The sequence below is a fragment of the Chiloscyllium plagiosum genome, unplaced genomic scaffold (assembly GCF_037043375.1).
Source record: "Chiloscyllium plagiosum isolate Xiang-an unplaced genomic scaffold, Cpla_swu_hap1 HiC_scaffold_50, whole genome shotgun sequence".
Taxonomy (NCBI): Eukaryota; Metazoa; Chordata; class Chondrichthyes; order Orectolobiformes; family Hemiscylliidae; genus Chiloscyllium; species Chiloscyllium plagiosum.
Genome location: NW_028270188.1, coordinates 56,865,197 through 56,878,431, shown reverse-complemented (window position 1 = coordinate 56,878,431; position 13,235 = coordinate 56,865,197). Strand labels below are relative to the sequence as shown.

At 54.4% G+C, this 13,235-nt stretch overlaps 1 protein-coding gene across 1 annotated transcript in view; it reads right to left on the bottom strand.

Annotated features, from left to right (window-relative positions):
• Positions 1-13,235, bottom strand: part of iqgap3 (IQ motif containing GTPase activating protein 3) — a 106,049-nt gene that overhangs the window by 28,906 nt on the left and 63,908 nt on the right. Inside the window, 4 exon segments of the mRNA XM_087984967.1 lie at positions 2,238-2,322; positions 4,954-5,094; positions 8,367-8,544; positions 8,547-8,590. Of these exon segments, the coding sequence (XP_087841093.1) occupies positions 2,238-2,322; positions 4,954-5,094; positions 8,367-8,544; positions 8,547-8,590 (448 nt within the window).

Here is a 13,235-nt window from a genome sequence, read left to right as displayed (position 1 = left end):
GGGGGGTAGTGGTGTTAATGGTGCAGATGCTGGGGGAGAGTGGGGGAGTGGTGTTTCTGGGGCAGAGGTTGGTGGAGAGTGGGGGAGTGGTGTTAATGGGGCAGAGGTTGGGGGAGAGTGGGGGAGTGGTGTTAATGGGGCAGAGGCTGGGGGAGAGTGGGGGAGTGGTGTTAATGGGGCAGAGGTTGGGGGAGAGTGGAGGAGTGTTGTTAATGGGGCAGAGGTTGTGGGGAGTGTTGTTAATAGTGCAGAGGTTGGGGGAGAGTGGGGGAGTGGTGTTAATGGTGCAGAGGTTGGGGGGGGAGTGGGGGAGTGGTGTTAATGGGGCAGAGGTTGGGGGGAGTGTTGTTAATAGTGCAGAGGTTGGGGGAGAGTGGGGGAGTGGTGTTAATGGTGCAGAGGTTGGGGGGGAGTGGGGGAGTGGTGTTAATGGGGCAGAGGTTGGGGGAGTGGTGTTATTGGGGCAGAGGTTGGAGGAGAGTGGGGGAGTGGTGTTAATGGTGCAGAGGCTGGGGGAGAGTGGGGGAGTGGTGTTAATGGGGCAGAGGTTGGGGGAGTGGTGTTATTGGGGCAGAGGTTGGAGGAGAGTGGGGGAGTGGTGTTAATGGTGCAGAGGTTGGGGGGGGTAGTGGTGTTAATGGGGCAGAGGTTGGGGGGGGAGTGGGGGAGTGGTGTTAATGGTGCAGAGGTTGGGTGGGGGAGTGATGTTAATGGCGCAGAGGTTGGGGGGTGTGGGCGAGTGGTGTTAATGGGGCAGAGGTTGGTGGGAGTGGGGAAGTGGTGTTAATGGTGCAAAGGTTGGGGGGGGGGGGGGGAGTGGTGTTAATGGGGCAGAGGTTGGGGGGGATTGGTGTTAATGGGGGCAGATGTTGAGGGGAGTGGTGTTAATGGGGCAGAGGTTGCGGGGGAGTGGTGTTAGTGGGGCAGAGGTTGGGGAGAGTGGTGTTAATGGGGCAGAGGTTGGGGGAGTGGTGTTAATGGGGCAGAGGTTGGGGGGAGTGGTGTTAGTGGGGCAGAGGTTGTGGGGAGTGGTGTTAGTGGGGCAGAGGTTGGGGGAGTGGTGTTAATGGGGCAGAGGTTGCGGGGGAGTGGTGTTAGTGGGGCAGAGGTTGGGGTGAGTGGTGTTAATGGGGCAGAGGTTGGGGGAGTGGTGTTAATGGGGCAGAGGTTGGGGGGAGTGGTGTTAGTGGGGCAGAGGTTGGGGGAGTGGTGTTAATGGTGCAGAGGTTGGGGGGAGTGGTGTTAGTGGTGCAGAGGTGGGGGGGGGGGGAAAAGAGTGGTGTCAGTGGTGCAGAGGTTGGGGGTTGGAAAGAGTGGTGTTAATGGTGCAGAGGTTGGGGGGAGTAGGGGAGCGGTGTTAATGGTGCAGAGGTTGGGGAAGAGTGGTGTTAATGGGGCAGAGGTTGGGGGGAGTAGGGGAGCGGTGTTAATGGTGCAGAGGTTGGGGGGAGTGGTGTTAATAGTGCAGATGTTGGGGGGGGAAAGAGTGGTGTTAATGGTGCAGAAGTTGGGGGGGGGGGGAAGAGTGGTGTTAATGGTGCAGAGGTTGGGGGGAGTGGTGATAGTGGGGCAGAGGTTGGGGGGAGTGGTGTTAGTGGGGCAGAGGTTGGGGGGAGTGGTGTTAGTGGGGCAGAGGTTGGGGGGAGTGGTGTTAATGGGGCAGAGGTTGGGGGAGTGGTGTTAATGGGGCAGAGGTTGGGGGGAGTGGTGTTAGTGGGGCAGAGGTTGGGGGGAGTGGTGTTAGTGGGGCAGAGGTGGGGGGGGGGGGGGAAGAGTGGTGTCAGTGGTGCAGAGGTTGGGGGTTGGAAAGAGTGGTGTTAATGGTGCAGAGGTTGGGGGGGGGGGGGGAGAAGAGTGGTGTTAATGGGGCAGAGGTTGGGGGGGGGGGGGAAAAGAGTGGTGTTAGTGGGGCAGAGGTTGGTGGGGGGGGGGGGAAAAGAGTGGTGTTAATGGGGCAGATGTTGGGGGGAGAGGTGTTAATGGTGGTGCAGAGACGGACTCTTCTAGTAAACATGTCACAATGCTGCACCCATGGTATTAATGCAACAGAGTGAGAGAGAGCACGAGAGCAAGAGAGAAAGAAAAGAGAGAGGTAAAGAGACGGGAGTGCGAGAGGGGGTGAAGAAGAAAGAGACAAAGTGGGAGAGCTTGTGGTTGTGGTGGTGGATGTGGGGGGCAAGAAGAGCATGATGTGAGAGACAGACATAGAAATTCCACATCCATCAGTTAAAGCTTACCTTTAACAATTCAGCTTCAGTGGCACCCGGGAACTTCTCATGCAGCGAGCTTTTCAACACTTTGGCAGTGTACCGCATTCCGTACCTGCACTTGGAACAAGATGACGAATATTAGGTTCTCATAGGATCTCCTCGCACAGCAGGCAACCATTTGGCCCATCGAGCATACACTGGCTCTCCAACTCATCTCCCCTCCAACCCTGCATGTTTTCCTCCCCATCGATTATATGTGCGATTCCTCTTTTTTTTTGACTGTTAGTCTGAGTCAGCTCCAGATTTTCCTGCATTTAAAAAAAGCCATTAACCTCCTTCTTTTGCAGACATGGGAAACAGCGTGGAGAAGAATCTTTAATCTCACAACCCTCTGCAAACGAGTACATTGACTCCCACTACTGGAGATTGACACTTGATACCTCTGCTCACATGGCCAATTAGTTGGTGAGCTCTTCTGACATGTAGCAACAATCTACTCCATGGGACTGAAGCCTGAGCCAGTGGGCAACAATTCAGAGCCGACTGAGTGGGGCTTGGTTCATCTAATTTGAGAATCACCCCCCAACGTTAACTGCAGCTGATCTAGGTGACTCAGCAGGATCATTCAGTACAGAAACAGACCCCAAAAGAGAAAATGCTGGAAAATCTCAAAAAGGTCTGGCAGCATCTGTAAGGAGAGAAAAGAGCTGACATTTCAAGTCTAACTGACCCTTCGACAAAAGGGTCAGTTAGACTCAAAACGTCAGCTCTTTTCTCTCCTTACAGACCTGCTGATATTTTCCAGCATTTTCTCTTTTGGTTTCAGATTCCAGCATCCACAGTAATTTGCTTTTATCCACAGAAACAGACCCTTTGGCCCAACTCATCCGTGCTGACCTGGTTTCCTGAACCGAACTAGTTTCATTTGCCTGCATTTGGCCTGTATCCATCAAAACCTTTCCTATCTATGTAGCTGTCTAAAATATCTTTTAAATGTTGCAATTGCACCCAAGAGCTAGGGTTGTGAAGCAGTCACAGCTGCGTTCAGCATCTTGCACCACTGTCTGTCCATCAAATCAACATTACTAAGAAAAGGGAGGTTACTTTTCATTATTGTGTGGCTCAGTGGTTAGCACTGCAGCCTCACAGCGCCAGGGATCTGGGTTCAATTCCAGCATCTGACGACTGTCTGTGTGGAGTTTGCACATTCTCCCTGCGTCTGCATGAGTTTTCTCTGGATGCTCTGGTTTTCTCCCACAGTCCAAAGATGTGCAAGTTAGGGTGAATTGCTAAATTATCGCATGGTGCGGAGGGATATGTAGGTCAGGGGTAAATGTAGAGCGGTAGGGTAGGGGAATGGGTCTGGCTGGGTTCCTCTGCAGAGAGTTGGTGTTGACGTATTAGACAAATGGCCTGTTTCCACACTGTAGGGATTCTATGCAGCGGATGGTTGTTTAATAAGTTTCCTCCAATAGCAACTACACATCATAAAAACAGCAAGTTCACATTTAACGTTTCCCAGTTTAACAATGTTCCCGTTTAAAATCAGTAAATCATTGGGACCCACAATGCAATTGAGCTGTGAGAAATTTGATCAATATCATTTACAGTAGGACTTGAGCCAATCAGCATGACCACCCCCCCTTCCCCACACACTAACTTCCCGCCTGTGTCAGCACACGCACACACACGAGCCATCCTTCCCAAGCTGGCACTCTCTACTACTTTCACATCTTCCTTTGTATGTGGTGCCAGAATTGGATGCATTACTCCAGTTGAGGCTGGACCTTTTGTTAAAAATACGTAATTAGCATAAATTCCTTATTCTTGGCTTCTATTCCCCGATGAATAAAGGTCATTCTGCAAATCATTGGTCAGACCACATTTGGAAGATCACGTTCAATACTGGGCACTTTATTTAAGGGAGGATGTTAAAGCCCAGGAGAGAGTTCAAAGGAGATTTACCAGAATTATACAGCAGGAGAGATTTTAGATACCAGGAAACAACAGAGGAATTGGGTTTATTATCCTTGAAGGGGAGAAGATTAAGAGGAGATCTTATTGAGGTGTGTAAAATTATGAACAATTTTGACAATGTAAAGGAGGAGATTCTGTTCCCACTAGTTAATATGTCAGTAACTGGTGATAGCAGTTTCAAAATTGTTAGCACGAGAGCTCGGAGTAATAGGAGAAGAATTGTTAGGATTTGGAATGCGCTGCCCAGAAAAGCGGGGGAGATGGATTCCACTGGGAGATTTTAAAAGGGAGTGGAATATATATTTGAAAGATGGTGAAATTAGTGGGCTACAGAGATGGGGCTGGAGAGTGGAATTAGCAGGGTTGCTCTTTTGAGAACCAGTACAGACACAATGGGTCGAATGACCTCCTTCTGCACTGTGAAATTCTATGATTCTATTGTATCATTCACCATCAAAAGAGGGCAATGGGTGATTATTTAAGTAGATATAACGGGCAGGGTTCTGGGGAAAAAGGCTGGAGAATGGCACTAAGACACGATGATCATTCAGACAGCTCAAACAACCAAGTTGAGCTGCACCATAACAATTCTGTGGGGCATTTTGAGATTTGCAAGTGTTAAGAGAAATGCTGACTCTCTTTTCAAGTTATGGAGGAGTCATGACGAGCAACCATGAGACACTGACCTCTGACTGACAACATCCACAACCACATGTAAGGTTGAGGCCATGCCAAATATGCTTGGAGAAAGCTTTAGAGTACGTACGGTATTTTGTCCACGCCGGAGATAATGGCAGAGAGGAATTTGTCAGTAGCAGCCCGGAGATTGCGAATGGATATGTCCAACCTTCGCTGGACCTCATGGTGGGTCAGGGCTTGCTCTGGAGTCACCTCATATGGCAATTTGCTGAAGTGGGAAGGAGAGGGAGAGAAAGAGGGAAAGAGAAAATCAATTGCTTGTTTTTGACAGAGTCATAGAGATGTACAGCACGGGAACAGACCCTTCAGTCCAACCTGTCCATGCCGACCAGATATTCCAATCCAATCTCGTACCACTTGCCAGCACCTGGACCATATCCCTCCAAATCCTTCCTACACATGTACCCATGCAAATGCCTTTTAAATGTTGACATTGTACCAGCCTCCACCACTTCCTCTGGCAGCTCATACACGTACCACCCTCGCTGTGTGAAAATGTTGCCCCGTAGGTCCCTTTTATATCTTTCCCCTCTCACCCTAAACCTATGCCCTCCAGCTCTGGACTCCCCGATCCCAGGGAAAAGACTTTGTCTATTTATCCTATCCATGCCTATCATGATTTTATAAACCTCTATAAGGTCACCCCTCAGCCTCCGACGCTCCAGGGAAAACAGCCCCCAGCCTGTTCAACCTCTCCCTATAGCTCAAACCCTCCAACTCTGGCAACATCCTTGTAAATCTTTTCTGAACCCTTTCAAGTTTCACAACATCTTTCCGATAGGAAGGAGGCCAGAACTGCACGCAACACATGTCTTGCCGTCTCAATTTACAGAACTCAGTGCTAGAGACAGGTGAAGCTAAAGTGGTCTTGGGAGTTCACGATCGCAAGCACAGTTTTATTCTGATAAATCTGCTGCAAAGTTTTGAGTTCCTTTGCACAAAAGATATGGCCACACTTTGAAATGGTACAGCCCTGCACAGACTTTGACGAGTATAAAATCGACAGACAGACACCGATAAGGAGAACGGTTTGCCAGTCTCAATACGTGCATTCACGAGAGATAAATACAACGACAGCCAGATCCATAATCCCAGGAAGTTACCATTGACCAGAAGCTGAACTGGACACAGCCATATAAATACTACGGCAGCAAGAACAGGCAGAGGCTGGGAATCCTGCAGTGAGTATCTCACCACCTGACTCCCCTAAAGCCTGTTCACCATCGACAAGCCACAAGTCAGGAGTGCGATGGAATAATCCCCACTTGCCTGGCTCCAACAACACTTGAGAAGCTCAGCACCATCTGGGATAAAGCACTCCCCAGTTCCCCAAATGTCTGTTCACTCACCGGACTGCAAATTGATGCGCAGGTCTGGGCAGCCGGTGGGAGCCCTGTAGGGATGACAGGCGACTGTTTATAACATAAAACAATTTAAAAGGGAACATAACACCCAAGCCATGGGAAAAAGGCTTAGGAGGTGGCAATTTTTGGACTTGACTGACAAAGTGAATTTTGAAAGAGAATTTTTTTTTATGAAAAATGGAATTTGTTAAGAGAAAGAGCTAGTAAGCCAGAGTTGTTCCAAGATTTGGAATTAGCACCAGAGATATGGAAGAATGACAGGCCCTGCTTGAAATAAATACCTGGTTAAAGAATCAACGAGGTCACAACATGAAAGAATTATGTTTGAGTACTGTTTTAGAGGTGAAGTCCTTTGACAAAGTTCTACAACCCTTATGTTTAAAAGGAAAAAGCAAAGCAAATCAGCATTCAGCTTGTGGTGCTTTTATTATCCAATCTTGTGACATGAGCATTGCTGACTGGGTCAGCATTTGTTGCTCATCCCTAATTGCCCCTTGAGAAGGCTGTGGTGAGCTGCCTTCTTGTACCACCATAGTCCATGCATAGGGACACCCAGTGATGTTAAAGAGGGAGTGTTCCGAGATTTTGACCCAGTGAAAGTCCCAAGAATTTGCAGACAGTGATCTTCCCATGTCTACTAGCTTTGCCCCAAATGAAAGTGGTCACGGGTTCAAGGAGTGCCACTGACGTTGCAGCCTGGCTTGTCAATGGTACGCACTGCTGCTACTGAGCATCAGTGGGGGAGGGAGCGAGTGCTTGTGGATGTGGTGCCAATCGAGCAAGTTGCTTTGTCCAGGGTGGCGTCGAGCTTCTCCAGTGTTGTTGGAGCTGCACCCATCCAGGCAAGTGCAGAGTATTCTATCACACTCCTGACTTGTGCTTTGCCAACAGTGGACCAGCTTTTGGGAGACCAAAGAAGAGTTAGTCTCCACAGAATTCACAGCCACAGACCTGCTCTTGCAATTGTATTGAAATGGCTGGTTCCTGGTCAATGGTAAGCTCCAGCATGTTGACTTTGAGGGTAGGGATGGGGAGAGAAATTCAACGAAGGTTAATGCTGTTGATCATCGTGAGATACAGATCAGAAGGCGCCTGCCTCAATGGTTTGGTTGGAGGCGGCCACAGGCCACAGATTTTCCGACACCCCACAACTGGAACCTGAAGGCTCCTGCTTACTCGCACGCAGATGTTAACTGAGACAAAGGAGAGAGCTTAAGAGATGAATTCAGTGGCAGCCAGATAGCCCAGTGCTAACCTGGAAGAAAAGGTATTCAATAAAGTATCAGCTGGAGACTGAAGCCTTGCGAGCTTCAGTGAGAACAGGAGAGCAGCATTAGGAACAAATTTATTGCCTTAACATTCTTCAGTGAACAGTAACAGAAGGCCCTGTAAGCCGAAAAAAAACATTTGATTCTCTTCAAACCAGGAGTTGAGAGTGAAGTCTGGTTACAGAATTCAAAACAGCAGGCCTAGAGCTAAATGTGCAGGACAAACCTGGTTAGATTTAAAACCAGACACCTCATCAATTCTCCCTACCCTCCCCAATTTTAATTGGTTTCTAAATCACCTTGCCACACATGCACGTAACCTGAAGCCGTGTAATTAGAAAGAGATTTGCTTCAGATCAAAGAATCTGCTGACTGGGGGTGGGCACTGATCCTACCCACCCTCAAGCCTGAGGAGAATGGAGCAAGCGACACACCAGCACAGTGGTGGATACAAAGCCACTGGCAATGGACTAAACATTCCACGATTACTACATTGCTGCAGAGATTTGCTATCAGGAGTAGGGGTTGAGTGGCCAATAATAGATACCAATTACCTTAGGAATATTAGATGTCAAAGATACACTCTCCGCCCTGTGTGATTTCTAGCATAGGCAAACTCCTTTTGCCCTGTGTGAGTTTGAGAATTTGTCTCAAAAACTGGGGAGGGACCACAGCCCAGCCTGATCTGGGTCTTTGCCAAATGCCCACAAGGGAGCACAGGACAAGAGCAGGTACAGCAATGCCTGCAACCCTTGGGGGGCAGGAAGTGATTCCACTTCGCCAGACGGGAGGGACCTATGTCATGGTGATCCCTGCCCCACCCGCTGACACACCGTTCCAACCTTTACCTTCTCTGCCCAGTTTCAGTCTCCATCTGGTTCACCCAGCTCTTGTAAATATCGACAGGGTCGGTCTTGATGCTCAGGGATTTATCCTGCAGAATCTCCTTGACGACGGGCCCCAGGATCTCCCGCAAGGCGTTCTGACCACGGACATTCCGGTAGAAACTCACCACCAGCTTGGTGACGTGGGGTTGCCAGTGATGATCTCTCGGACCTGGTCAACCTTTAATCTGGATGGGTTGGGGAAAAAGAAAGAAGAGGAAGTGGAGAGTCTTGATGGAGAGTTGTACCAAGTTGAATAAAAAAAAACAAAGCCTCACCGTCCGTGGACATTTTACAGCAGCCAAAACAACCTCTGTACAGATAATGACCGTGCTTAATTGGCCTCAACTTTTTAACACTCTTCCTTACTTCAACCTCAGGCCTTTTAACATTCCAAGGTGCTTCACTGAAGGGTTATTAGACAACATTTGAGCCACGTGAGGAAACGTGAACGTACAAGTTAGAAGCAGGAGTGGGCCATTCGATCTGTCAAGCCGCTCCATCCCTTCACAAGATCCATGGCTGATCTGACTGCGGCCTCAACTCCACTTTCCATCTTACCCAAATCCCCTAGTTACTCAACAGAACGTCCATGTCAATCTTAAAAATATTCAAAGGAGCCAGTCTCCTCCACATGTTGGGTGTAGAGAGTTCCAAAGAGTCACGATTCTCTCCCAAACGCCTGAATGAGGAGTAGGCCATTCAGCCTTCCTGCCTGCTCTGGCCACTCAACAGACATGTGGCTGATCCAATCACTCCACATTCCAAATGAACCCCAAGAAGCTTTTTGGACAGCAAGGAAATCCTTGTCTCTAACAGAGCTGCTAAAACTGACCCTCAGCTCCACAACAGCCAGGGAAAAAGCGCGCGCGCGCGGACTGTGTGTGTGTGTGTGTGTGTTGTGTGTGTGTGTGTGTGTGTGTGTGTGTGTGTGTGTGTGTGTGTGTGTGTGTGTGTGTGTGTGTGTGTGAGAGTGTGTGTGAGAGAGAGAGAGCGAGAGAGAGCGAGAGCAAGCGAGAGAGAGAGAGCGAGAGCGAGCGAGAGCGAGAGAGAGAACACGCGCGCGCAAGCACGAGAGAGAGAGCGCGCGCGCGCAAGCACGAGAGAGAGAGCGCGCGCGCGCAAGCACGAGAGAGAGAGCGCGCGAGAGAGAGAGAGAGAGCGAAAGAGCGAGAGCGAGAGAGAGCAAGCGAGAGCGCGCGCGCGCGCAAGCACGAGAGAGAGAGCGCGCGCGCGCAAGCACGAGAGAGAGAGCGCGCGCGCGCAGCAAGCACGAGAGAGAGAGCGCGCGCGCGCAAGCACGAGAGAGAGAGCGCGCGCGCGCAAGCACGAGAGAGAGAGCGCGCGCGCGCAAGCACGAGAGAGAGAGCGCGCGCGCGCAAGCACGAGAGAGAGAGAGCGCGCGCGCAAGCACGAGAGAGAGAGAGCGCGCGCGCGCAAGCACGAGAGAGAGAGCGCGCGAGCGCGCAAGCACGAGAGAGAGAGCGCGCGAGCGCGCAAGCACGAGAGAGAGAGCGCGCGCGCGCAAGCACGAGAGAGAGAGCGCGCGCGCGCAAGCACGAGAGAGAGAGAGCGCGCGCGCGCAAGCACGAGAGAGAGAGAGCGCGCGCGCGCAAGCACGAGAGAGAGAGCGCGCGAGCGCGCAAGCACGAGAGAGAGAGCGCGCGAGCGCGCAAGCACGAGAGAGAGAGCGCGCGAGCGCGCAAGCACGAGAGAGTAGAGAACGCGCGCAAGCACGAGGGAGTAGAGAGAGCGCGGCGCAAGCACGAGAGAGAGAGCGCGCGCGCGAGCACGAGAGAGAGAGCGCGCGCGCGAGCACGAGAGAGAGCGCGCGCGCGCAAGCACGAGAGAGAGAGCGCGCGCGCGCAAGCACGAGAGAGAGAGCGCGCGCGCGCAAGCACGAGAGAGAGAGCGCGCGCGCGCAAGCACGAGAGAGAGAGCGCGCGCGCGCAGCACGAGAGAGAGAGCGCGCGAGCGCGCAAGCACGAGAGAGTAGAGAACGCGCGCAAGCACGAGGGAGTAGAGAGAGCGCGGCGCAAGCACGAGAGAGAGAGCGCGCGCGCGAGCACAGAGAGAGAGAGCGCGCGCGCAAGCACGAGAGAGAGAGCGCGCGCGCAAGCACGAGAGAGAGAGCGCGCGCGCGCAAGCACGAGAGAGAGAGCGCGCGCGCGCAAGCACGAGAGAGAGAGCGCGCGCGCAAGCACGAGAGAGAGAGCGCGCGCGCGCAAGCACGAGAGAGAGAGCGCGCGAGCGCGCAAGCACGAGAGAGTAGAGAACGCGCGCAAGCACGAGGGAGTAGAGAGAGCGCGGCGCAAGCACGAGAGAGAGAGCGCGCGCGCGAGCACGAGAGAGAGAGCGCGCGCGCGAGCACGAGAAGAGAGCGCGCGCGCAGCACGAGAGAGAGAGCGCGCGCGCGCAAGCACGAGAGAGAGAGCGCGCGCGCGCAAGCACGAGAGAGAGAGCGCGCGCGCGCAAGCACGAGAGAGAGAGCGCGCGCGCGCAAACACGAGAGAGAGAGCGCGCGAGCGCGCAAGCACGAGAGAGTAGAGAACGCGCGCAAGCACGAGGAGTAGAGAGAGCGCGGCGCAAGCACGAGAGAGAGAGCGCGCGCGCGAGCACGAGAGAGAGAGCGCGCGCGCGAGCACGAGAGAGAGAGCGCGCGCCGAGCACGAGAGAGAGAGCGCGCGCGCAAGCACGAGAGAGAGCGCGCGCGCAAGCACGAGAGAGAGAGCGCGCGCAAGCACGAGAGAGAGAGCGCGCGCGGCAAGCACGAGAGAGAGAGCGCGCGCGCGCAAGCACGAGAGAGAGAGCGCGCGCGCAAGCACGAGAGAGAGAGAGCGCGCGCGCAAGCACGAGAGAGAGAGAGCGCGCGCGCAAGCACGAGAGAGAGAGAGCGCGCGCGCAAGCACGAGAGAGAGAGCGCGCGCGCAAGCACGAGTAGAGAGAGCGCGCGCGCGCGCAAGCACGAGTAGAGAGAGCGCGCGCGCGCAAGCACGAGAGAGTAGAGAGAGCGCGCGCGCGAGAGAGTAGAGTGAGCGCGCGCGAGAGAGTAGAGAGAGCGCGCGCGCGAGAGAGTAGAGAGAGCGCGCGCGCGAGAGAGTAGAGAGAGCGCGCGCGCGAGAGAGTAGAGAGAGCGCGCGCGCGAGAGAGTAGAGAGAGCGCGCGCGCGAGAGAGTAGAGAGAGCGCGCGCGCGAGAGAGTAGAGAGAGCGCGCGCGCGAGAGAGTAGAGAGAGCGCGCGCGCGAGAGAGTAGAGAGAGAGAGAGCGCGCGCGAGCGAGTAGAGAGAGAGAGCGCGCGCGAGCGAGAGAGAGAGAGAGAGCGCGCGCGAGCGAGAGAGAGAGAGAGAGTGAGCGCGCGAGAGCGAGAGAGAGAGAGTGAGCGCGCGCGCGCGAGGAGAGAGAGAGAGAGAGAGAGAGAGAGAGAGAGAGAGAGAGAGAGAGAGAGAGAGAGAGAGAGAGAGAGAGAGAGAGAGAAGAGAGAGAGAGAGAGGAGAGAGAGAGAGAGAGAGAGAGAGAGAGAGAGAGAGAGAGAGAGAGGGAGGGAGGGAGAGAGAGAGAGAGAGAGCGCGAGCGGAGAGAGAGAGAGAGAGAGCGCGCGAGCGAGAGAGAGAGCGCGCGAGAGCGAGAGAGAGCGCGCGAGAGAGAGAGAGAGCGCGCGCGAGCGAGAGAGAGAGAGAGCGCGCGCGAGCGAGAGAGAGAGAGAGCGCGCGAGCGAGAGAGAGAGAGAGCGCGCGCGAGCGAGAGAGAGAGAGAGCGCGCGCGCAAGCACGAGAGAGAGAGCGCGCGCGCGGCGCAGCACGAGAGGAGTAGAGAGCGCGCACGCGCGCAAGCACGAGAGAGTAGAGAGCGCGCACGCGCGCAAGCACGAGAGAGTAGAGAGCGCGCACGCGCGCAAGCACGAGAGAGTAGAGAGCGCGCACGCGCGCAAGCACGAGAGAGTAGAGAGCGCGCACTGCGCGCAAGCACGAGAGAGTAGAGAGCGCGCACGCGCGCAAGCACGAGGGAGTAGAGAGCGCGCACGCGCGCAAGCACGAGGGAGTAGAGAGAGCGCGCGCGCAAGCACGAGGAGTAGAGAGAGCGCGCGCGCAAGCACGAGGGAGTAGAGAGAGCGCGCGCGCAAGCACGAGGGAGTAGAGAGAGCGCGCGCGCAAGCACGAGAGAGAGAGCGCTGCGCGCAAGCACGAGAGAGAGAGCGCGCTGCGCAAGCACGAGAGAGAGAGCGCGCGCGCAAGCACGAGAGATTGAGCGCGCGCGCAAGCACGAGAGATTGAGCGCTGGCGCAAGCACGAGAGATTGAGCGCGCGCGCAAGCACGAGAGAGAGCGCGCGCGCGCAAGCACGAGAGAAGAGCGCGCGCGCGCAAGCACGAGAGAGTAGAGAGAGCGCGCGCGCGAGAGAGTAGAGTGAGCGCGCACGCGAGAGAGTAGAGAGAGAAGAGAGGAAGAGAGAGAAGAGAGAGAGAGAGAGCGAGCGAGAGAGAGAGAGAGAGAGAGAGAGAGAGAGAGAGAGAGAGAGAGAGAGAGAGAGAGAGAGAGAGGAGAGAGAGAGAGAGAGAGAGAGGAGCGAGAGAGAGAGAGAGGAGAGAGTAGAGAGAGCGCGGCGCGCGAGAGAGTAGAGAGAGCAGCGCGCGCGAGAGAGTAGAGAGAGCGCGCGCGCGAGAGAGTAGAGAGAGCGCGCGCGCGAGCGAGTAGAGAGCTCGCGCGCGAGAGAGTAGAGAGAGAGAGCGCGCGCGAGCGAGAGAGAGAGAGAGCGCGCGCGAGCGAGAGGAGAGAGAGCGCGCGCGGCGAAGCGAGAGAGGAGAGAGAGAGTGAGCGCGCGCGGGCGAGCGAGAGAG